General features: G+C 40.3%; 1 protein-coding gene across 14 annotated transcripts in view; it reads right to left on the minus strand.

Moving 5' to 3' along the window:
- Positions 1-25,747, minus strand: part of TNIK (TRAF2 and NCK interacting kinase) — a 269,661-nt gene that overhangs the window by 198,692 nt on the left and 45,222 nt on the right. For all 14 annotated transcript variants that reach the window (XM_063442666.1, XM_063442663.1, XM_063442669.1 and 11 more), the window contains exon 2: positions 19,289-19,354. In XM_063442666.1, coding sequence (XP_063298736.1) covers positions 19,289-19,354 — 66 coding nt within the window. The remainder of the gene's footprint in view (positions 1-19,288; positions 19,355-25,747) is intronic.

Here is a 25,747-nt window from a genome sequence, read left to right on the forward strand (position 1 = left end):
AATATGTTCAAACAGAAATAACCACTGAACAGCATGCACCCTATGTTACTCTATTTATGTACGGCATCATTTAAAGGTGGATTTGTATTAGACTATAATCACTGATCATTGGTAGTAAACCATAAAACTACAAGACAAGCTGAATTTTGCCGACATATTAGTGGATACAGTTACCTGAATGACCAGGAGGTTATTCCCTAAATAGGGAGTCAGGGGGGCTAGATGGTGGTTTTAACATAATAGGGTCAGGCTCACACAAGTGTGTGTCTACATAAACAGATATAAAACAATGGCATGTGGCTATAGTGCAACCTTCAAAGTGGCCCTGTATTTTATTTTTCTCTATTGGTTCTTTTTTCCACATGCCCCTGTTTCTAATTAATTATACACTTACTATTCCCACTTGCCATAATGTCTTTGGTTTGCCTTATATGGGATTAATGTTAAAGCAGCTCTGTCACACCCATAACAAAAAATAGTATTTTATAAAGATCACATTTTTATAAAATTCACTGAAATTCAAACATGGTAAAAGGATATACTGAGACAAAGTATGGACTTATTTTCCCCCTGCTTGACAAAAGGGGGAGTTACCTTTTGTCAAGCTTGTTATTTCCACCAGCCATCCTGAATGAGGGCTGTAGGAGGGGAAAAAGCTCTTTCTATGGAGGATCCAGTGGTCTTGCAGACCCTCCATAGACTTTAATTCTGTACTCTCGTGCATGTGTGAGTGTACAGTGCCGACGTCTGCTCCTAGCAGTTGAAGAGGACCAGACAGAAAAGGATGGTACACACACGAGGGACAGGTTCAGGGAAGTAAATCTCACCTTTCCCTGCCCCTATAGCCACCCAGATGGTGACAGAGCCTATTTAATGATGGACTGTGGGTTAATAGTGGATGAATAGAGAAGAAGTCAAATGTCATTTTATATGAAGGATCGCATGAAATAGGTTTAGTTATAAGTGATTTCCAATGTTTTATTTAATAAATCATTTGAAATGAGAATTCCTCTTTAGAAAGGAAAACTATGTATAACAAAACTACTTCTGTCAATAAAATGACCTCATCCTGGGGACCAACTCACTTTTCACTGAAATATACAAATGGTAAAAGACCATAGAATTCAGCCAATGTGTCTTATTCACTCAGCACCTCAGATAACATACATCTGTTTAGACTGAGGTCGCTGTCACAATATAGGATCAGCTATTATAAGCAATGGGTGGGGCAATGTTATTTAAAAAATAAAACTGTTGTTTTTTATTGCACTAGAAATAAGTGGGCTGTGTGAGAAACCTTATTATTTAATGCATATAAAACAACCTTGTTATATTTTTTTACATGGTTTCTTGGATCAAAATTTTGGGGGGCGAAACCTGACATCAGATCTGACCAGAAGTGTTCAGCTCGAGCTCCCATCTGCATTATCATTTTTAAGGCTATTACTCCGGTTCTCAAGCCACAAACAACTCAAAAGTGCACTACCCACGTCGGGTGTGGACGAGGGACCCGATCTGAGACCTCAACCGGGTCATAGAGCCATCGGTAGCATGCAAAATCTTGTTGCGGCCTATTGGGCACGGAGCTGGGGAGAGGCGGCTGCTCCTCTCACACCTATACGCTGTGCAGCAGTACTGAACTCCTACCCCCTCCCCTCCATTGGACCTGCAGGGGTTATCCCAATCCCCACTGGACTGCTACCAACCAACGCAGCAGCACTACCTTTGGCGGAAACCTCTTCAGCTCAAAATGGCGGATGTCCTTCCTCTGAGCCCTTGAGAGCTAAGCCTAACACGACCAACTTGATCACTGCCTACTGCAGCTGGAGGAAATTTTCAAGTGCTTCTGGGCGCGGCTGCAGGAGCGTGGTATTACCAAACACTTTCAAAGCCCCAGAAGAAAACTGGAGGCTGCAAGACGCAAATTACCTCTCTACAGCGTTCTCATGGGAAGAAACACAGCTGCCGAGGGCGGCACCTTACTCCCAGTCTCTCATGCTATACCCAGAGGATGAAGGCAATTGAGTGCCATCATATAACCGGGATGTTGAGGTCTGCTCGTGCGGAGACCTGGAGTAGGATGGGCGTGCAGCCCTGGAGTTGGTTTGCAGCCAGGCACGGAGAATGTCTGGACACCACCCTGCCCTTACCACTCAGGGGAGTCGGCTGATCCTGGTCTCGGGTGTGTCGCCTGCAATATGTGGTCACCTGCAAGGATGGACTCCGTTTGTTTTACTTATATTTAATTTTTCTGTTAACATATTTTCGATGTGCCTGTTCATGTTGTTGTGGCATGGCAAGCTTGTTAGTACTCTTTAATTCCTCTGCACAGAAAAAATAAAGAATTAAAAAAAAAATTCAAAATGGAATTTTAGCCAAAATTCTCTGTGGAGCTTGAGGTTTCTTAGGAAAAATAACATCAGGGTATTTGGTATTTGGCTTAACCCATTCTATAGTATAATACTCTAGCCTCCATGACATGTGACACAGAAGGGCACCTCCATTGATTCAATGTTGATCCCAGCTGTCATACAGACTGCATTAGGATCACTTTATGCACTCTCCCATGGCTGTGTACACATGCACGTGCATCGGGTAATTTTTCTTCTGATAGCCAATTCATTCAGCAAAGTGATAAATGCTGAAGTATCCAAAGCCGTGACTGCAATAGCAGCATTTCTGTGAAAACACTGCTCAGAAATGAATAAACCTGTGCAGTCAACCAGATCATGATTTTCTTTGCTAAACACAGGAATAAACACAGGAACAAACACAGGAATAACAAGAAATTAGCTTGACCTGTGTAAAGTCAATATTGGAATGTTGGAAGCACAGTAACGATATCAGAATGGTCATACAGTTTCACAAGGTGCTCACACATTATATACGATCACCTCTGGTTCAGCTGGCTACCATACAAATATTAAAATGATATAATGCACAGAAAGAGCTAAGCATTAAACTGGTAGAATCCCCCAGCAGAGAATAAATTTAGTCACTGACCAAGGCCTAGTTTTAAAATAGCTTTGAAAACGGCCTGGAGCTACAGACAAAATCAACATCAAGACTCAGAGTGACAAAAGGGATCTGTCAAGCTCATCGCAGAACGACAATGTTTAACTGCAGGAGGATACAGACAAGCTCCCAGAATTCATTTACCACGGGGTCCACCAGCAATACAGAGGTTAAGGCCTGGAGGCCATACAGTATCTAAATTATTAGCTAAAAGGTCACAAAACATAGAATAAAACTAAAAATTACAAAGCAGTTACACTTACCCATAACATCTACCATATTAGATCAACACACAAATTAGACAGAAAGCCAAATTCATGTCAGCTCCTTGCTGTAATAGAACATTTTAGCCATCCTTTTATTCTATAAGTAATGCTTCTTTTTAGAAAAGACAAATCAAATAAATGTTGCGTAGTCAAAAGGTAAAGAGAGAGGACTTATAACATATTGTCACATGTTATCATTCAGAAAATATTTTGTACTTTTATTCTACAGAAATTTATATCTACAGAAACTCGATTTTGGGATTTTCTGTAGATAAATTTGGATCACCTTCCCAGACACCTCCATTATTGTCATCAACTCGACACACAAATGAAAATTCTGCCACTTATTAAACCCTCCCAATTCACTCAGACCCTGATCCATTCACTCCCAGCATCCTGTATATCATCCATTTCTCATTGGCTGTCGTGTCAGTTGTTTCCATAGCAATCTATAATGAATGCACTCGAGAGACACACCGATTCCATTCATCCTTTTAGAACTCTGCTGCTCTGCATCAGCCTTCTACACTGTATTCTTTAGTATAGTATATCTAATACTATAATATGTATCGTAGCAAACAATATAAATAATGTATCATATTATAATATTATAGCACAAATAATGCTAGTCATTTTCTGAACTCTCTCTCAAATTGGTAGCATTTTACCTCTGCACTGATCCATGGCTTCAATTAAAATTCATAGAACAGCGAATAGAGAGAGATGTGCGGGACCATTGTGTTTTCTACCTAGACTGGTAGCCACCTGGATCTGGTGAGTGTCAGGTTTAAAACAGCGTCCATTGCTAAGGTCACCGGTAGAAATGCACGTCTATGATCATTTGCAGGTCAAGCTGTTCTGTGACCCAAGGGCACTTCCCAAAGTCCTAGTGATGCACAACAGCAATATATGCACACGCTGTAAATAAGCTATGGAATAATTTACCTTTAAGGATCAATAAAGGCACCCAGAATACTTAATCTCAATGAAGTCGCCTTGGTGCAGTCACCTCTTAGTTTTAACCCTGAAAACAAAACCACTGCCATTTAGTAGACACAACATGGTTATCACTGCAGGGTTAAACATACCTCTAGTGGAGGTCTCCAGACAATCTAGAAGCATTTTCACCAAATAATGGAGTCAGACTCTGTTATTTAATCAAATGTTGATCATAGAGAGCATTGATTGATTGGCGCAGCGCTGCATTTTACTGTGCATGCACACTAGCTTCACTATGGGCAAGCACTGGATTGGCTGAAATAATCAATATTGATAATCTCAGCCTGGGAAGCAGAGCTCCTTCAGTGAAGGAGTAAAGGTGAACAAACACTACCTTTTAGATCCTCACAGGTAGGGTAACACTATTGAGTTAGGAATACTTATTTCTATTCCTAACTCTACAGTGTTCCTTTAAAGATCGTAAATGTAAAAAGGATTTACAAAAAAACAAACAAACAAAAAAAACTAATATATAACTCATACAGCAGCTATGAAAACATTCTACTGATACAAATTATTGTAAAATGCTGAGAACATTGCACTGTACGTTTAACTGTTTGACCTAGAAAAACTTATAACCCATTGCATCTAATTACCTGCATTTATTTAAATACAATTAAACATACTGCATAACCATCATAAAAGTTACAAAGAAAAGCTTTATTCATCAGTTGTGTAAGTTAGCAAATTCTAGGGCAAAGTGATATGACGGCTATTATTCCCATTAAGATTAATTTAAAAATGTGATTCATGTACACATGTCACATGTATTTGTTATTTCACTCTTGTGCTCCCAAGAAACACCAATTTCATCCATGTTGTAAAGCCGTTCATTCGCCGAGTATGTCAACGGACACTCTCCAATCAATGTCATCTAAATCCGAATGAAACTTGTATAGTTAATGCTTATAAGGGAACCACTTCTCTGGGAGATAGAGGCACCCAGCTGCAGGATAAATAGATGTGATTTTCTACATTTAATTATATTTTTCCCAGCCCACAAATATACCTTTGTTAAAAATAGGGATAAGTAAACATAGTAATAAATATCCTCGGAAGTGACCGTCCCCTTTGACTTTAGATTCGGTGTTAACAATGTAGGGATCGAGGAGCCGATGGCCTGCTAGCACTAAGGTGTCCCTTTAAATAGAATAAACCAAAATCAAGCATGTGCCCTAATAGGGACATTTTAGGCACCTCAATGAAGTGGTCTGGGTGTCATGTCCCCGTCTGCTTAATCCTGCAACTGCAAGTATCGCTGTTCTGCTGTTCGGTTTAAATGCCTCTAGTGACTGTCATTCTCACATGCACACTAGGCTCCCAATGCTATTCCTATGAGAAATCAGAAGGTTGGCTGAGATTATCAGTCTTGATTAACTCAAGACGAAGGCAGGACAACAGCACAGAGACCAGCACTGCGAGGGAGAAAAGGTAAATAAAATGTCTCTCCACAACCTGTCTAAAACTAAACTGCTTCCTAGCACCATGGTGTTCTTTTAATGCTACTTGGTCAGCAATAAAGCATGGGTTAAAATAACGCTTCATGAGAGGCAAATCGGTCAGTTTTTGCTCCAGTCTTGAAATAAATGGTTTATATTGTTATTGATGACAAGCTTCCAATGACTACTAACACCACAGCAAGTCCAGTTATCTTAGTGTAACCAAGAGAGTGGCTCAATACAATAAGCTCCAAAACTCCTATTGCTACTTAAACTTGCCGATCTAAAATATTCATTATATTGCAATTGTCTTCGTTTTTTTTTTATAATGCTTTATTTTTATTGTGCTTTGATTGACATAACATACAAGCTCTTGGTGCCCCAATAGCATTCCTCGAGCAAATTATCAAACAAAACAGTTGGAGCATTAGGATTATCGGCACATTTTTATACGTTAGAGTAATGTTGATTAGAGCACATTATTAGTAAATGAGTATCTATTATATGAGGCAAGTGCTTATTTGTATAGGCATAGTAGGCAGGCTAAACTGTGGGTCTGTGCATATGATCTGAGGCTGCATAAGTGTAGGAAGAGATGCCTAGAATTGCAGTATGGCTGGCTAGGCGTATTATCAGCAATTGTCTTAGTTTTGTTCTACTGTTTATCACGATTGTTCTTCTGCTTAGGATCATACTCGATGACATTAACTGCTCAACTGAAATTACTACCCAAAAACAGGGCTGAACATTGTATTTTAAGGCAAAGGAGAATGACCAATTCATGGAACGAAAAACTCTGTCTCCACGGCAACCTTTGTCTGTAGAGAAATTGCTGTAATTTAAGAACAAAAAAATAAAAGACTAAACTTGTCTAAAACATCTGCAAAGATTGCACTCAATTGCTGTATAGAAGATACGGCAAAGCACTGATTATTAACTGCTGGCAAAGTGAAAATTAGGACTACAATGACATGATCTTCCTATTTAAGCGCCAGTGAGGCCTACAGAGCACAACAAAACAGAGCTCAGCATGTTCCCTACTATTGACATTTAAAAGGAAGACATGGCATTGTGGATATACAGTCAAGACAAAAACTTTTTCCTCTGGTGCTTTCTGAACTGGTTATACAAACGGCATTCAAACGTCAAAAAATTGATATGATTCATTGAGATCTTTTATTCAGAAATTGGGTTTAGGCTGTGTGTTAATTATGTGAAGAGATGTAGCCTGTAATCCCATTCACAAAAATGATTTATTAGGAAAGGTGCGTGGCCAAAATAGCGTAGGTGGTCCTGCTGCATAATCAGGCACCTAGGGCCTCATTAATCAAAATAAAGGATAGAGAAACCTATGAAAGTGTGACATCTATTTATTTAAATGATACATCGCTGAGGACCATGGTTTTAAAAATAAACAATGTGAGCAGATGTATTTTATTACGCATTTGTAATAAAAGAAAAATACAACAATTCCACACTAGCAATTTGCCTGAAAATGCAGAGAAGAAGACCGAGTGGTTCACAAAGATTCAATAAGATATCACTGGCTGATCTCAGCATCACAAGAAGGAGTAGATCTGAGTGTGGGTGTCGATAACGAAACAATAAGGAACAGAAAGCCTGGGAAGCCAACAGAAATAAGGCACTTAGAGACTTCTGAGTCTAAAAGAGGCACAAGAACTGGCATACAGAGAGATAAACCAGAGTTACTAAAAGGGGCATAACATCGGAAAGATAGATAAAGTTAAAGAACATGGGAGTTTCAAAGTGGTTGGAAAAATACAGTATGGACAAGAAAAAAAAAAAAAAACATAGGATCACAGTGGAAGAAGGTATAGTACAGAGAAAGGTGACGGGGAAGAGACAACTGGACTCAACATAGAAAGAGATGCAGGATACCGATAGATACAGTGCACAAGTACATAAACATATACCCTGCATTCACACACAGATACAAAATATATTCTTGCAGTCTCACATATAGACAGTTCATGAATAAATCCCTGAACTGACACATACAGACACTCTGAAACATTTGCCCTTCACACATACAAACATATATTCGCAATGACAATGAATATATAAATATACAAAAGCTTTAATCCTGAGACTATACACATGCAGTCACTCAGACCATACAACAAACGCAAACACAAATTCACACCTCTACCCAAATATGCTTTCACATGCATGCTCTCACACTCTAAAACACATGCAAATTCATCTGGCTATAAGAAAGTTATAAGTTCTATCTGCTTATTGCATGTATACTGAAGTTTAAGGGACCAATTGACTAATATTGCCTGGGACCATGCTTGTCTATAAAATTGTTGCCTCTGATGTCAGTAAACTGGTTGCGGTAAAAGCTTAATGGAACACTATAGCGTTAGGAATAAAGATGTGGTCCCAACGCTATAGTGTCCTAGTAATGCTTTAGATCAGGCCTGTCCAACCTGCGGCCCCCCAGATGTTGCCAAACTACAACTCCCATGATTCTTTCAATGAAACAGATAGCCAGGGAATCATGGGAGTTGTAGTTCAGCAACATCTGGGGGCCCGCAGGTTGGACAGCCCTGCTTTAGATTATCTAGCCCCCAGTGTGTATTGTAAAAATACATATTACTCACTTTTATTCCCCGGTCTGTGCGGCCACTCCACCTCCCCGTCTGGGACCATCAATTCTCATAGGGAAGCACATTTGTGGCACATCTACACGCTATGCCAAACTCCATCTTTTCATAGAGAGGGTTTGATTTAATTAATCTCTTTAGGGAGTGGTCTGCATCCCCATGCAGAGCGTGGAGAGGTTGAATGTCAATTCTGCAGGATTTGCAGGACTAAATCCAGGAAGCTCATATAGAGGCTGTCCAATCAACAGCCACTACAGGTAGCCTGCTAAACAGTGTTTAATGAAAATAACCACTACAATAAGCTGCGGTGGTTAAAGTGTCCCTTTAAGACACACTACAGGACAAGAAAACAAATAAAAACACATACAGTTATTAGCTATTCAATATCAGTAGGATAAACACAATGCATGCATCTGTATGAACAACTTAAAGCGTGTTCTCTTGCAAAGGAGTGTGGCCGCTAGTATCAAATGCCAACACTGGCCTTTATCAGTATGCATTAGGAAGCAGACTGACCAATATATTATCCAGCTGTAAAGTTAGATACGGCATATTGGTGTGTGGGTGTTTTCATGCAAGTTTCTGAGGCTATGGAGATCTTACTGTTGCATGCTTAATGAGAGTTTATTTCAGTACAATCTGATGTCTCGTTTGACACAAAAGCTACTTCAACAGTCAGTAAACTGTTTTCATCAGCTATTTATTTAATTAAAAAAAAAAAGGTACAAGTAAAAAAAATGACTTTGCTATGAGAAAGAAAAACATTGAGTGAGGATTCACAATCTCAGGATTGCAATCAAGTCAAAATGAGAGAAGGGAACAATAAAACCTTAATGGAGGGAGATAAGACAAGGGATTAGAGGGAAGAGATAGAATATAAAACTATTTTTATATCCTAGTTATGACCCGCTGCCTCACCAGCTCTACCTTTATGACCAGATATCCAGCCACACTGCAATGTTTATTTTATTTATTTGGGATTGGTGGGTATGAGAGAAGAGGAGTTTGGTCCAATAATAAGCAAAGACAGGACAATTAAAGGGAAATGTTTGCTGAAAAATAAAAATAAAAATACTTATACTTTTATTTAAATTCTTTACTGCCTTCCTAGTGATTCCTGTCCCACATTTTTATTTTAAAAAATGTAAACTAAACAACCTCTCTCTTACATTTTTACCAGTGCGGAGTCAAAGTACTGGCAGCCGGACACTACTCTTTCTGTTTAGTCATCTGCTTGGCCAATCAGATTCTTCTAGTGAAGCAATGACTCCAATAGAGAAGTAACGATTGAACTTTCAAAGTTATTATGCAATATGTGAGGAAATGGAACGTGAAAGAACAGAGTTTGACCCGGAAGTGGTTGCAAAAGCACCATCTAGTGTCTGTTGGAGAGACGGCCATTAGAGGTGTGTTTAGCCCTGGAATTTAAACATTGCCAAATCTTCAAAACTAGACTAAAACGATAGAGGCGCCCGGCAGGACCAGGTATAAGGGCAAGTAGTTGAAAACTGGTTTGCTGCATTACAGGGAAACAGGGCCGGGGTAGTCCTACCATCATGACCCCTGTAGCAATCCTTTCCACTCTGAATAGAGTGTACCAGCAAGTGAGAGTCACACTGTGCCTGTAGAACTCCAGCAGCGGAATATAGAGCACGTACAGCACTGTAACACTCTCGGCGTGCAGGGCAGTGGGTTCATGTGTTACTGCGTCTCATTGGACTTAAAGGGCCATGTACACATGCAAAATAGCACTTGGTGAGCAATTTGGCAGAATACATGACTACATATGGGGGACAACATGGAGGGAAATTTGACAACAAATGGGGCAATATATGTATAGATGCAACCAGGATGGCAATGTCACGTCATATTGTGCAAAAGGAAGGCAATATAAAAGCAAATGAAACAATGTGACAACTTAGGGATGCAAAATTGGGAAAATAAATGGCTGGATAATCATTAAAGGAATTACAAAATACACAAAAAGATGATTGTAAACCCACTTGAGCCGGGCCACTGTCACCCTTCTTCACACTATTATTGGAAAGTGTGCAGAATACATTGGGGCTAAACAAATTATCATAATGATAGATTATGGCACAGGTAGAGAGATTTATAACAAATTGTAAATAAGAAGTGCCGAAAAAAAATTGTCAAATATTGTATGTGTTTATGACCACTTTTTATTAAAAAAATAATAAAAATTTTTGAATCATTAACTTCATTATTCTGTAAAAAGGTTTCTGAGTATGAATCCTGTCAAACAAGAATCAACAAAGTTATTAATGTTATTGAAAATGTTCTATCTAGGAAAAAGAAAGGGAAATATATGTCGAAAACACAATAAAAGAAAATACAAATATACACACGCACATATATAAAAAGAGGCTATAGTACACAGCCAATATTTTAAATAGTGTGCATATTTTCTCTTCCTTGTACATTCTTGTACATTGCACATTCTGTAGCTATCGCAGTATCCCTTTACACTGTACCAGGAAATATTTGGTAAATCTAAACTTGTGTCAGTTAAAGCTGCTTTGACTGGAAAACTGCATTCTGTCTGCTGTTCCAAATAATTCTACGGTCACAAGTGGCTAAAGGGGATATGTCACGCATGCATCTCTGCTTCAGGCTCATACTAAGAAAGTAGTCAAATGGAAAAAAATGTGAATGTGTACATTGACATACTTTTCTATAGTCTGCTTACTTTTTAATGCTATGTGATGCACAAGCATCCATACACATGTAGAATGCCGAGCATGGTGTACTACAATGTGTATACCGAACCTGCTTTCTAGGTTATGTGAGATACCGTTCTTAGCATTGTACACATAGCAAAAATACCAATCTTGCCTGTAACAAATGTTTTTTATCCAGTGAATCTCACACAGAAATGACATTCGCTAAAATTCAACTTAAAAGGACACTCTAAACACCACAACAACTTTAACTTAATGAATTTAAAGTTAAATCTCTTTCTTTATGTAGTCCGAGCCATATCTTCCTTGACTGAGACTCACATAACCTCCCTACACACTTTTTGAAAGAATGTCTAAATTTTTTAAGCTTCCTCACGTTGTGTTTACTTTAAAATTCGTACCTCCTGCACGGTCAATTGCCTTTTAGAGCCTACAGGAACTTCCTGTGTTTAATTAAAGTAAAATTATCAGAAGGAGAGAAAAGAACTTCTAAAGTAAACTCACTGTGCTATAAGATCGGATTGAAAATTAAACGGTTTATTTCACGTAGGCTGTGTCAGCCAGCCAGGAGAGGTGTGGCTAGGGTTGTTTTAACAGAAACAAACGTGCTTTAATTCCTAAATGACAAAGGATTGAGCAGGTAGATTGCAGGGGCATGATCTATACACTAAAACCGCTTGATTGATCTAGTCCTTCTTAACAATGAAAGCGACCCAGGTCATTGTCTCATTACATTGATCGATTTGCTCTGGCTTATGAGTTTCTTTGTACAGATTCTTAATCTGATGTTATTAAATAAAGAATTAATTTAAAAAAAAATCTTAAGCAAGAATTAAAAAAACGTATCCATACATTGGCAAGCAAGTTATTGGAAAAGCAGCAAGCACTGTACAAATCATACTCCATATTTTTGTTTTAAATATGTTTATTGGTATCATGTCAGGTTTTCTTACATCAAACCGAGTTTCATGAAAGCAAACAGTCGCCTGCGCAGAGGCTTAAGCATCAGTATAAAATAACAGTTGTAAATTATCGCCTGTGCAGAGGCGAATCAATCAGGTCATTTTTATCGTACATAAACTTTGTCTAGGCTTTAACCCCTTAAGGACCAAACTTCTGGAATAAAATGGAATCATGACGTGTCACACACGTCATGTGTCCTTAAGGGGTTAATCTAACACTTAACCACAGTATTCTGAATTAACATTTCAACATACTTGTCAAGAAGAAAAACAATAGTTGTGTATTGCATACAACTGTATAGGGTGGTTCTAAATTGGCCCTTGTGAAAATGCAATGGTACATTAAGGAGTATGTAAAGGCTTGTGTCATTTAGGTGCGTTACCTAGGTGGATAATGAAAGTGCTATGCTTTTGACATTTCGCATAGCTATCCCGTGGATGGTTATTTGTGACTGATGTAATTGTGTTGCGAGTATTATCATCCGTGTCATGTCGTGGATGTGGTTTACGGCTGCATGTGCACATTGCAGCCGATCGCCTGTGTGAAGGTGTGTTCCTCGTTGTATTAATCGAAGCAGTCAGTCGTCTGCGCGGGGGCGTTTCATACCCTGCATCTAACATCGCGTTTAGTTGCCTGCGCAGAGGCGTGTTTCTCAATACATCTATCATAGCGTTTTATTGCCTGCGCAGAGGTTCCTTTCACCTAGCTGCAGAGATGACTTTTGGTGCCTGCGCAGAGGTTGTTTGGGCATGTCTATTGCATCCTTAATAGTGATCTTAGTTTGTGTGCTGTGTTTGGTTTGAGTTGTGTGTGGGTGTCGTTCGGTGAGTATTCCTGGTATCTATAGTGGAGTCTGTCAGCGCCGCGTGTGCTTAACATGTTCTTAGGGCTGTGTGTGGTTCAGTGTTGTTCAGATGTGTGGTATAATTGCTTGGCGTGTTTCGGGCGTCTGGTTTGTTATCGTTCTGACTGCGTCTTTCCCGCGTGTCTCGGACGTGGTTCCCCTTGTCCCGTCTTGTTTCCCTGCTTGTTGTCATGTGTTGTGCCGGGTCTGTTGCTATCTCGTGTGCATCCCAACTTTCTAGTGGGTTTGGTTATGTGGCCCGTGCCTCCTGTGTTCTAGGCGGTAACGTGGGTTGTGTGTGTTGCGTTGTTTCGTCTTGTTCTGTCTATTTTTGGCCGCTGTAGCCCCTCGGTAAATTCTCAGGCATCTGTGTTGTGTGTGGCTGGTATGTCTTGCTTGTGTCTCCTCAGCATGTGGTTGGTCATTGTCGTATTATGTGTCTCCTTTCTCATCGCCTGGTTATGTGGCTATCTTTTGTGTCTGAGGTCGTTTTTCGAGTGTAGGTGTGTGTGGCCGTGTCCCGGGAGGGTATGTGAGGGGGTTGCGGGTTGGTGGCCTGTTATCCAGTCCCCCGTTGCCGTCCCGTTCTGCTCAGCCCCCGGGTCTCTCGGCTCCCCGCTCTGGCCTGCCGCTTTCTTGCTCGTTCCTCTCACGGGTGTCTGCCGCAAGGCGGCTTTGGAAGGGGTCGGACGTGGTGTGGCGTAGCCAGTAGAACCAGCGTTGTGTGTATTGGTCTCTTTGTCGCGTGGTGACGGCTTTCACGTCTTCGAATGTTCGCGTCGCTTCCACTTCTGCTACCCATCGTTTCAGTGGGGGCGTAGCTGTTTGTTTCCAGTAGATGGGGATGGTTGCCTTGGCCGCGTTGAGCAGTCTGGGGATGATGGATCTGACGTATGCCGGTGTTGGCATGGTGGTTTTGTGTAGGAGGAAGGCAGCTGGGGTCTCTGGTAGTAATTCATCCGTTACTTCGTGTATAGTCTTCCCAATCGTCTCCCAGTATGGACGGATCTTGGGGCACGACCACCAAATGTGCTTGAATGTGCCTACTGCCTCCTCGCATCTCCAGCAGGTGTCTGGCACCTCTGGGTTCCTTGCGTGGAGCATTGATGGTGTCAGGTACCACCGAGTGAGGATCTTGTAGGAATTTTCCTGTAGACGTGCTGAGCCCGGTGTCTTTTGTATCAAGGTGATGACCGTGTCCCAGTCTGCCTCTGTCATGGGCTCGTCTAGGTCCTCCTCCCATTGTCTGATGCATGGGGGTGCCAGTAGGTATCTGCTCGTGATTAGGGTCTGGTAAATCTGTGATATGGCTCGGGGTGGTTCTTGGTCTTGCAAACAGAGGTGTTCGAACGTGGTTGGTTCCCTCAGGAGGGATGGTTTCTGGGGGATGGATCGGGCGTCAAATCATACACCATATTTTTGTACAGTTCATGTATAGCCACCTCTATACTTTCTCTCTATGTCAAGGTTTACATGCATTATGCCTTTTTCTGTAAACTATGTGATTTTCTTTGGTGAGTTTTAGAAAACGGTATTTTAACTGTATACTGTAACCTTTTCAAAGAACAGAAGGGTGTTTATTAGGAACACACCATACCTCCCAACAATGGGAGGTATGGAATTGGGGTGGTGGATGTGCTACCCAGGTACAGTTCCCTGGTGTCACCAGATAAGGGATTCTAAGCAGGATGACACGTAAGACCCCGGAATTAGGATTGTTGGTAGGCCTGACAAGTGATAAGTGAAGTAAATAAGGGTAAGTGAAATAAATAAGGTCAATGGTTTTCCCAAGGTTTTCTGAAATGTTATGCCTCTACATTTATACTGCCTTCTTTGTAAGTTGTGATTTGTGTAAAGAGTTTGTTTTGCTATTAACATTCCACACTAAGTTTTTACTTTGTGCATTTGTTGCAATAAACATGGTGAACTCATTTATATGACTTATTGTTTTCCCTTATTGTGTTTGAATGCTCATATAAATAGTTTGTCTCATGTGTGTATTTAGGGTTAAATATTGCCAAGTCGTTGATAGGAAGATGAATATTTTAATGTAGCAGGGCATTTCAGACCATGACACCTGTGACATTTTACCTAGGTCAATGATCCGTTTTGGAAACATATTGAATGAGATATGGTTATTGTATTGACTTTCATTTTTCTACAGCTTACGGAACAGTACACACACACAAATAAATACAATGTGGATACTTACACTTAAAGGGCCACTATAGGCAGCCAGACCACTTTAACTTAATGAAGTGGTCTGGGTGCCAGGTCCATCTAGGGTTAACCATGCCTGCTGTAAACATAGCAGTTTCAGAGAAACTGCTATGTTTACATATGGGTTAATCCAGCCTCTAGTGGCTGTGTCATTGACAGCCGCTAGAGGCGCTTCCGCGCTTCTCACTGTGAGAAGACGCCAGCATCCATAGGAAAGCATTGAGAATGCGCATTCAGCCGATGACGTCTGAAGGAGGAGGAGAGTCCCCAGCGCCGAGGGAGCCCGGCGCTGGAGAAAGGTAAGTGTTTAACCCCTTCCTCCCCCTTCAGCCCAGCGGGAGGGGGGGCCATGAGGGTTGGGGGGACCTATTAATACTATAGTGCCAGGAAAACGAGTTTGTTTTCCTGGCATTATAGTGGTCCTTTAACATTTTGTCCTGAATAACAGGAAGGGATAGAGGAGTTGAGAGATAATTCGATATATTAGGCCCCCGCCACTTAAAAAAAAAAAAAAAAAAAAAATAACTAAATGAAATTAATTATATATATATATCTCACACATACACACTTGTTCTACTATATATGTAATTGTTACTTGATGTTACCTGAAAGTTTACAATGCAGAGACAATTGCAGTGGCCGAATTACCCAGGTACACTGCAGTGCCAGCCCGTCAGCTATTATTAACTGACATCCCTGGAGTCCACGAGGCCACAAGGCTTATTATCTGTTACTAAAAGTCGGATTTCTTTCCTGAAGTGATTCTAATTTCAGCAGCTTCCCTCAGCTCTTGTAATTCTACAGATCTAATTTAAACTGCTCACCAGGTATCCTCTCCAGTGACCAAGAGAATTTGCAGTCAGAGAGAGTTTGAATAGTTCCCTGGCTCACATCTTCCTTACCCTATGATATACACTTTGTTCGTGTTTTAATCAAAACAACTGCTACTGTGGAATGCAAACTGTTATAAGGCCTAGCAGCGTAAATACGTTTAGGTTTCAACTTGTCTAGCAAAAAAAAAAAAAGCATGAAACAAAACACAAAACAGACAAATCCTAAACGCATGTTCTCATCTTTGATTCATGGAATTGTCATGTTTATTACAAAGTCTAGGCACAAATCTGTCTTAAAATCACATCTTAAAATTAGCAAGTTGAAACACAGCACAATGTTTTGTGTGACAAATGCAAAAATTAGGTCTGGTTGAACCTGGAGTTGAACTGTTTTCTTTAATGCATTTTGGAGATAATGAATTGAAAATAAATAACATACAATGTACCTAAAACAAAGAAAGTGATACTTGTGAATGGGTATCCCTTCATTTGCTACAAATCTGAAGCAGGCGGGAATCAGCAGGTAGCTTGAGATTTTCCAACCAGTTATTGTCCTCACATTGTTTTCAATGGAAGGCTCTGCATACCATTCAGCACTAGTTTATATTATATGAAATTCAGATGCTGCAAGTACTTTGTTTATAAAAAAAAAAATGAATGAAACTACAGATAAGAGAATCCAATGGAGCATGGTGAAAGGAGAGATCGGAGAGACATTTTGGAGTTTAGAAGGAAGTTATTTCCCTTTGTGAAGCGCAAATGAAAATCACTTGTATGCCTTCTTTTTCAATCAATAGCAGGAACAGATTTGTGAAATTATTTTTGTTTCTTCAACCTACGTTACTACATAACAATAGAACTTAATTCAGAAAAGAAAAAAAAATCAACAAAGCCCCACACAGTCAAACAGATGTTTCAACAGAAAAGGTTAAAATGAGGGCCTAATGGGGCTCACAGGGGCGTAAGCCCCAAGTTCTGTCCTGCACAGCCACCTAATTGTGGCCCTATTTAAATGTTAGCCCCAAGTCCCCTGTAAAACTGAGAGACAAATAACACCTCTAATTATAGTAACACTGTAGGCACTATAACCACTTTGTCTTATTGAAGTTGTTAAAGTGCTTTCAGTCCCACAACCCCGTTCTACCACCTAAAACCCTCTAATTTTAATAAGAAGGCCTGGAAGCACAGTTTCAAGTAATGCCACCAAACTCTCTGGGTATGAGAGCCGAGACTGTTACTTCCTGACTCTCATACCATAACATATTGTGACGTTTCGCTAGCATGCAAAAGACACTACTGTCTGCCATAGAGAATCATTGTTCTCTATGGCAGAGCCCTAGGCTATGGTCCAAAATGCTCTATGTGGAGCACTGGATTTTACCATCATCCCTGGAGGCATGCCAATCAGAATGTCATCAGCCAAGGACAATGCCCCAACAGCATGGAGGGAGACTTTTAGCTGAAGAAAAATTGTACTTTTAGTTTTTTTTTTTTTTTTTTTTTTTTAATATTGGAGACTGCTAAATCAAGACGGTAGCGTTAGGAATACAGATCTGTATTCCTAAGACTACAAAGTTCCTTTAAATGACAGAATGCTACCATTAGCAATACAGCCAGTGAGGAGGGTATTATTGGGGTGCAGGAATTTGATACAATGGGGAAGCTTTGTTCTTCCGTGCTTCCTTGTGCGCTCTCTCTGTCTCCCTCACCTTGCCAGTTCTATGAGAAACATTTGACTGGACAGGGATGACATCGGACAGAGCAGTGGAGAGCGATGCCAGGAACTTTGCCTGGCACTGGATTACAAGTATGTTTTAAAGTCTTTGTTTGCAAATTTGAAAGAGGTTGGAGTTACTTACTAGTGCCCAATAGAGCATTTTTTTTTTTGTTTAAAAAAAAAAAAAAAAAAAAAAAAAAGATTGTTTTAACCCCTTAAGGACACATGACATGTGTGACATGTCATGATTCCCTTTTATTCCAGAAGTTTGGTCCTTAAGGGGTTAAAAAGGGTTAGAGTAAACTTTTAAGCTAAGAAATCAATTGTTCTTTGAATTTGATGTAGTTGTGATAGATTAATAGATATTTTATATGTTTGATTTTTAATGAATATATGGAAGTCTAGCTCTTAGAAGGGGTTGTTAGTGCCTGCATTAACAAAATAATGCTGAAGACTGGTGTCTTCGATCCTTAAAGGTCAACTGTCACCTCAAAACAATAATTTCTAAATGGAACAATCATTTTTTCAAGTTTTAAAAGGAAATAGATTTTTTAAAATTAAGTAGATGTAGCAAAATGTGAAAAAGTCATCCCTACCCTTAAAGGACCACTCCACACCCCATTTGCTGAAGTGCTTTATGGGTGAGGAGTAGCCTAGTTTAATCCCAGTTTGTAGAAGTGCTGATTTCTAGAAGAAACCAGCACTTTTATAAATTTGCTAGGGAACACCACCTGGCTGTCAATCAAACAGCCAGGGGGGATTCCTTCCTATCTCCCCTAAGTTAATGGAATTGGCTGGCATGCTTTATTTGCGCGTGCACACAAGCCAGAGCACGTACCGTATCTGTGCACGCGAGTTCATGAACATGTGCACGCGCGCACGTTGGCAACAATTCAGAGGCTTCTCAATAAGAAGACTGCAAGTCTCTTCCAGGAAAAAAGGGGAGGGCTTGCTAAGGCTGCATTTCACAAGAACTTTTAAGATATACCCCCAGTGAATACATGCATGAAAATTGATGCATGTATTTATTGGGGGTATATCTACTAAGCAGTGATTCCTTCCTCCCCCGCCCCCCAAAAAAACCCAAAAGCTAGAGGGTTACTCACTAAAATGAGTATTCAAAGTGAATTTAAAATTGAAGCCCAAAGTAGCTGATAAGGAAGCATACCTACACTATCTTTTCAGTCCAGTTATTATTATCATAAATTCTAAATTCACTTTGAATTCTCACTTCAGTGAATAATCCTGCCTGAAACCCTGACAATCTATTTTATCTATAGCCTCCAGGGAAAAGGTGGAGAAAGTCAAAGTTTTCGCAGATAGAGCCCACAGGGTGTCAGATGGAGAGATTGAGATTCACGCCCACAATGCACGTTCTTTGAGTCTCCCAGCTAGGGGCTTAATGACTGTTCTGGAAGCTGTGGAGAATTGACCATGGAATTAGAAAATTTAGGTAAAATGAACAAGCTGGTAAATAATTGGGTTAGTAATTTTTCCAGAAGGTTTGTTTTAGTCTAAATACTGTATGTGTAATTAGCCACAAAACCTATTATTTAAAAAAAATCAAAATCAAAGGAAATGCTGGAAAATGGTTACATTTCAGATGAGAATATTCACATCTAGGCTACAAGTCACGTTGAAAAATATTTCAGTAGCTTACCTTGTAAACCTGCCCATACGTTCCATTTCCAACAAGTTCAACCAGTTCAAAAATTCCTGCAGGGTCCTAATCAAAACAGACAGAAAATAGTTGTCAAATTAAATGTTCACTCTTCCAGTACTAAAAACAGTTTACCGTCTACAAAACACATTAATATGTTTAAGACTAAACACTGAATTATTTAACTCATTTGGCTAGTTTTTGTTTAGGTAAGATTATAGATGGTGAAATAAAAGCACAAATACATCAAGACACTCACTGAGTTGAAAAGTTTAAAAATCTGAAGCCCCTGGACTTTTTGCCACCAACAATGGCACTTCTTCAGACATTTCTTTAAAAAGTTCAATGTAGAAGTTGCAAATCCTGGGGACTTTATACAAAAGCAGAACATTCTGCTGGTTGTGTCATCCTCTTCTGGTTTGCCGTCTATTCAAATGCTTCTCACAGAGAAGCATTGTTGGACTTTGCACGCATGTGCAGTGAGCGCCACAAATGCACCAGTCAGCTTTTTCTGAGAGAGAAGCATTGAAGCACTATGAGAAGCACTGAACACTACACAAGGCATGCGTATTGTGTTTGGGTACAAGAGTGCTGAGATGAGCTAAGTGACAGCTCATCTCACTGCTAAGGCCTGGGGAAGGTAGCACTGCCAAGAGGTTGGATGAACTTAAGAGATGAACAAGGTGAGGGGTGTACAAGGGACAGAGAAGTAAAGTTGATGTTAAGAGGCGGAATGTTGTGGCAAGGAATGAGGGAGGGAGAGAAGGTTAGCATTAAGGAGAGAGGGGAAAACTTTCAATTGAGACACACAGTTGGAGAGGCTGCCCACGAGCAGTGTACACACTGTAACAGGGAAAAGCTAATTATGGCACAGTGCATGCACACAACGGATGTATTTTTTGTGAAGGACTCACATTAGTCAGTCCAGAACTTTAAATACAGCCTTGCACACAATCACAGATTCCTGTGTATAGGAAAAAGCTACACATACAGATTGCTTGCTCCAAGACCACTTCTAAAAGGAGAAGTGATCATGAAAGTTTGAGAAACCCATGAAGTAAAAAATATTAAAGGGACACTACAGTCACCAGAACAACTACAGTTTATTGAATTTGTTCTTGTGTGTAGAATCATTACATTCAGGCTTTTTGCTGTAAACACTGTCTTTTCAGAGAAAATGCAGTGTTTACATTACAGCCTAGTGATAACTTCCCTGGCCACTCCTCAGATAGCTGTTACAGATCCTTCCTGGGTCATTGCTGCCTAAAATGCATCCAAACATTCAGTGTCTCCTCCCTCTGCATGCAGACACTGAACTTTCCTCATAGAGATTCATTGATTCAATTCAACGCTATTCAACGAGATGCTGATTGGCCAGGGCTGTGTTTGAATCATGCTGGCTCTGTCCCTGATCTGCCTCTTTGGGGAAGCATTGTGATTGGATCAGGCTACCACTTCTGATGATGTCAGCAGACTGCTTGTGTTTTGTTGAGGCAAACAGCATGAAGATCTACAGCTTCTGGCTTGAATACAGTAAGATGTTGCTATATTTATGGAGGCATGAGGGGTCCATGGGGGGCTAGATGGTGGTTTTAACACTATAGGGTCAGGAATACATGTTTGTGTTCCTGACCCTATAGTGTTCCTTTAAATTAGCAGTCATTTCCTGCCTAAATGATAACAAACCATGCGAGAAAGTGTCTCACTATTTTTAAAAGGTTACTCCAACCAAACAACTGTGTTTAAAAACAACAGCGTTGTCGGTCAGAGTAACTCTTCCTATATTGCCCTTCTCCTTCCCGCCAAAACTGAAATAAATGAAAAAAATATTAACATTGTTAAAACATATCTCCATTTCCAGTGCCAAGGCCAAGTTCTCTCTTCTGCCTTATCCTACTCGGCTGACATACTGCATGTATAAGAGTTTGGCCCCACTGCTGAATTACTGGGGTGTCATTAGTCAGTCCAGAACGAGAGTTCGGGGTGGCTTATGCGAATTCTGTGAACACAGCATGCTTGCGACAGGCATGCTTCCTCTCCCCGTATCTTCCATGTCCTTTCCTCAGTCCACCATCCCTGCAAAACTAATAACCATAGCAAACAACCAAACCGAACACTTGTGCCAAATTGAGATTTCAACATTCCAGTGCACTAATAGATTCCACTATATTGCACTAATTATTCTAATGCAATAATAACATTCAACGTTAAACGAAAAAGACTACACTATTTGCTCTGTTCACCTCACCCCAACACTGTTTCAACAGAAGACCTAATTGTATCCATCTCATTGAAATGGTCACACTAGTTAATTACATCAACTCATTTGCTCATAATTTGTGTTAATCATGTAGTAATTAAAATTCTAGCTAACCTATACTGACATTTTACTGCATCTACTCCGAGCTTACCTAATCATCTCTAGATATTCTCCACAGCATTTTTAAACAGAGCTGTTAAATGACAGATTTGGTTATCATTGTTTACAGGAAATGCACAGGTCTACATTAGTATGCTTCTTGAGACTTTCAATATTTATGCCTTTCCATGTATATATATGGAATTAAATGAATAAATTATTTGAAGTAATGGGAACTCGTGCAAAAGAAGAACAGTCAGCGCGGTTAAAAAAATAAATATATATATATATATTTGTGTACGGGATTATGGAAAGGGGCGTATATTCCCAATAGGTTTAGTTTTAACAAATAATAGTCGGTTGAGGTGTGCCGAAACCGACGAGAGGCTAGGCCTGCAAAAAAGAGGGCCCGCCTGGTTAAGATGAACTGATAAGAGGGTGTGGTGGGAGGGGAACTTCCGGATCGACGAAGACAGGTGAGTGGGGACTAGTTAGCTTATATAGGGCTGTAAATCCCTCCCACAATTTCAGGCAAAAAGCCTTCTATATATATATATATATATATATATATATATATATATATATATATATACACACACACATATATATATATATACATATATATACATACATACATACACAAAAAGTAGAATTATGTCCTTCCCATTACAAAATGATAATCATTCATAAATGATCATGGCATTGCAAATGCAAAATATGTATACTGCAGAATAAATATCTTAAAGGGACATTATAGTCACTAGAACAAATACAGCTTCTTGTATTTGTTTTGGTGAGTATAAAATCATTCCCTTCAGGCTTTTTGCAATTAACACTTTTCAGAAAATGCAGTGATTACATTACAGCCTAGGGATACCTCCACTGGCCACTCCTCAGATGCCTGCTAGAAGTGCTTCCTTTGGGCAGTTCTGCATAGTGTGCAGCACTGACATTCAGTGTCTCCACCCTCTGCATGGAGACACTGCCCTTTCCTCATAGAGATACATTGATTGAATGCATCTCTATGAGGAGATGTTGATTGGCCAGGGCCTGTGCTGGCGCTGCTTCCTTGACAATTTCAGCCAATCCAATGCTTTCCTATGGGAAAGCATTGTGATTGGCTCTGATCAACACTTCTGATTATGTCAACCAAGCAGGCAGATCAGGGGCAGAGCTAGCAGCAGCAGACTGGAATGAAAGTAAGATTTTAATATATTTAGGGCTAGGTGGTGTTTTTAACACTATAGGGTCAGGAATACAGGTTTGTGTTCATGACCCTATAGTGTTCCTTTATGATTATAGTGTGATGTTGAAGTCATTCAAAAAGGAACCCAGAGAAAAAGTAAATTAGATAAAACAAGAAAAGAGAAGTGATATTCAGTATTCCATTGAAATAAAAGACATACCACAAAAACGAGATGAATATCAGTGTAAGTAATTTGATTGTCATTGTCCCGAATAATTCTTAATTGTGTGTGATAGTGTCTACCTGCATCAAATATAATTTGTAACATACGCAGACCCGGACTTGCCATCGGTCAAACGGCTGTGGGTGTTATGGTCATAGCTCGATCATTGAGATCACAGACCGTCCTCTATGCGGCTGATCGCAAAGAGAGGGTTCCGCGGTTGGAATGGAGATCAAGCTCTCTGTAGGTGGCGTGCGAGAAAGCTCCTTTCTGCTCCCTCGCTGTGTAATGATTCCCGGGAGACGGAATATAATGTCACTTCGGCCCCGGCATCACTACAGAGAGTGCAAGGGAGCAGAGAGGAGCTGCAGGTAGGTTACTGCTTCCTCGCATGCATGAAGAAAGATCCACTCAGTTCGCTCAAAGGTAGAGAGGCTGAGTGTGTCTGTCTATCTCTGTGTGTATGTGTCTGTCTCTCTGTGTCTATCTGTCTGTATGTGTGTGTGTCTGTCTCTGTCTTTATGTCTGTATCTGTATCTGTATCTGTCTGTCTCTCTGTGTCAGTGTGTCCTGCCTGTGTGTCTCTATGTCAGAGGGTGTGTGAGTCTGTCTGTTTAGGTTCCTTCCACCCCTCCAATCGCACAAGAAGGTTGCTTTTACTTACCTTTTTTTCCACGCCGTGCCCATTTCGCCGTGGCTGGTCAGTCATAATGATCTCAGCTAAGGGAGAATATTGTGCATGCGCCGCAAAACAATGTGCCAATCGGCATCTCCTCATAGACATGCACTGAATTAATGCATCTCTATGGGGAACATTCAGCACCTCCATACAAAGCGTCAAGATGCTGAACCAAGGACTCTCTAGTGGCCATCTGAGTGACTGTTACTAGGCAGCAATGTAAACACTGTCTTTTCTCTTAAAAGACGATGTTTACATTGAAAAGTCTGCAGATACAGACTATAGACACCAGAAAATCTACATTTAGCTGTAATGGTTCTGGTATCTACAGGGTCCCTTAAGAATTGCAGTTTTCTTATTGATAATTTAACTTAAAATTAGTAAAAATCAAAAACTGGCTCCTAACTCATTGAATAATTAAATTGAATAGCCTGCACGAAGTAGCTATTTTTTCCCTGTTCCAATGTAAGCCAAAGGGCTTAATTAACATAATCATATATATACTGCTTTGTATTATTTTATGCAACTATACCAAACCCCTAATTAAACCCCCTAGCCAACACAGCACACCCACTATCTACCACAGGCATAGTATAGCCCCAATCCCCCACACTTACACAGTACATCCCCTATTCCCCACACAGTACAGCCCACTACCCCCCACACACCTAGTACAGCCCCAGCTCCCCACATAATTGCCCCTAACTCCGCACCAGACACCGTACAGCTCCTACCCCCCCCCCCCCCCCCCGACACAGTACAGCTCCAAATCCTAGACACAGTACAGCTCCAAATCCTAGACACAGTACAGCTCCAAATCCTAGACACAGTACAGCTCCAAACCACAGACACAGTACAGCTCCTACCACCCAAAGATACAGCACAGTCCCTGTCCCTCCCACATTACAGCCCTTATCCCCTCCTCATTGCAGTCCCTATCCCTTCACATAGTGCAACCCCAATTTCTGGACATTACAGTCACTATTCCACTAATGTGCACACAGTATATTCACTATCCACAAATGCACTACAGCCCACACCACCCTAACACACTACTGCCCTATCCAGACACACACTGAACTGCGAACAGCCCCATCCACACAAACACACACACAACCCCAGATGCACATGGCACCGCAGGTAACCTACCCTATACACATTAACACCACAAGCAAACTCCAAAACAGATATAACACAGTCTCTCTCTCTCACACACACACACACACACAAACACACAAACTATCATCTTTTAACCTGATCTCCCTTGTATTCTCTGGTTTGTGTCCCACTTATGGGGAAACCAGAGACAAGTCACTAACACACACAGAAGAAGCATATCACAAGAATAACTTGCAGTGCGTTAAACACAGTAAATCTTTGCCCCATGTGAGAGCTCTTCAACAGGGCTCCGCAAGTTGCAGGGCTCCTTCCTATTAAACAGCTTAGTCGTAAAATTACTGGCCGAACTTTTGTCCAATTTGGGCCAATTTTTGTTCGGCCCTGAACATATGGATAATATTTCATTAAAAAAAAAAAAATCAGTAAAGGGACATTTTTGCTAAATAGAAAACGCTGAATCTTTAAACTGACAACTTCTTCAAACAATGTCTTTCAAATTTATGCTACCACATTGTATAGCTGAAATCTGAAAGCACTGCCTCTGTCTATAGCACAATTTTCTCACAAGTCAGCCAGAGAGATGAAGTGAGGCTTCCCTAATTACCGTCCTTTATGTTATTTTAGTTTCCCACCTCCCACCAGCAATTCTGTCTTCCTTCTAGTGCAGAGTGAAAATTACTCAAATTCTTTTTGGTCACCTAGAGAAACATGGCATCTCTCTAACACATGCTATCATGATTATCAAATTCTGCAGTGCTTTAAAATAAAGGAGAATTTAAATTGGACAAGCTACTACACATTTTGACAGGAACAATAGGATTAGCTGTATTATAATGTAGGATTTAGGAAATACTACAATGCTCAGGGAAAAAAAAATAAAGAATTTCAGGCAC

Source organism: Pelobates fuscus, chromosome 2 (assembly GCF_036172605.1).
Source record: "Pelobates fuscus isolate aPelFus1 chromosome 2, aPelFus1.pri, whole genome shotgun sequence".
In the NCBI taxonomy this organism is placed as follows: domain Eukaryota; kingdom Metazoa; phylum Chordata; class Amphibia; order Anura; family Pelobatidae; genus Pelobates; species Pelobates fuscus.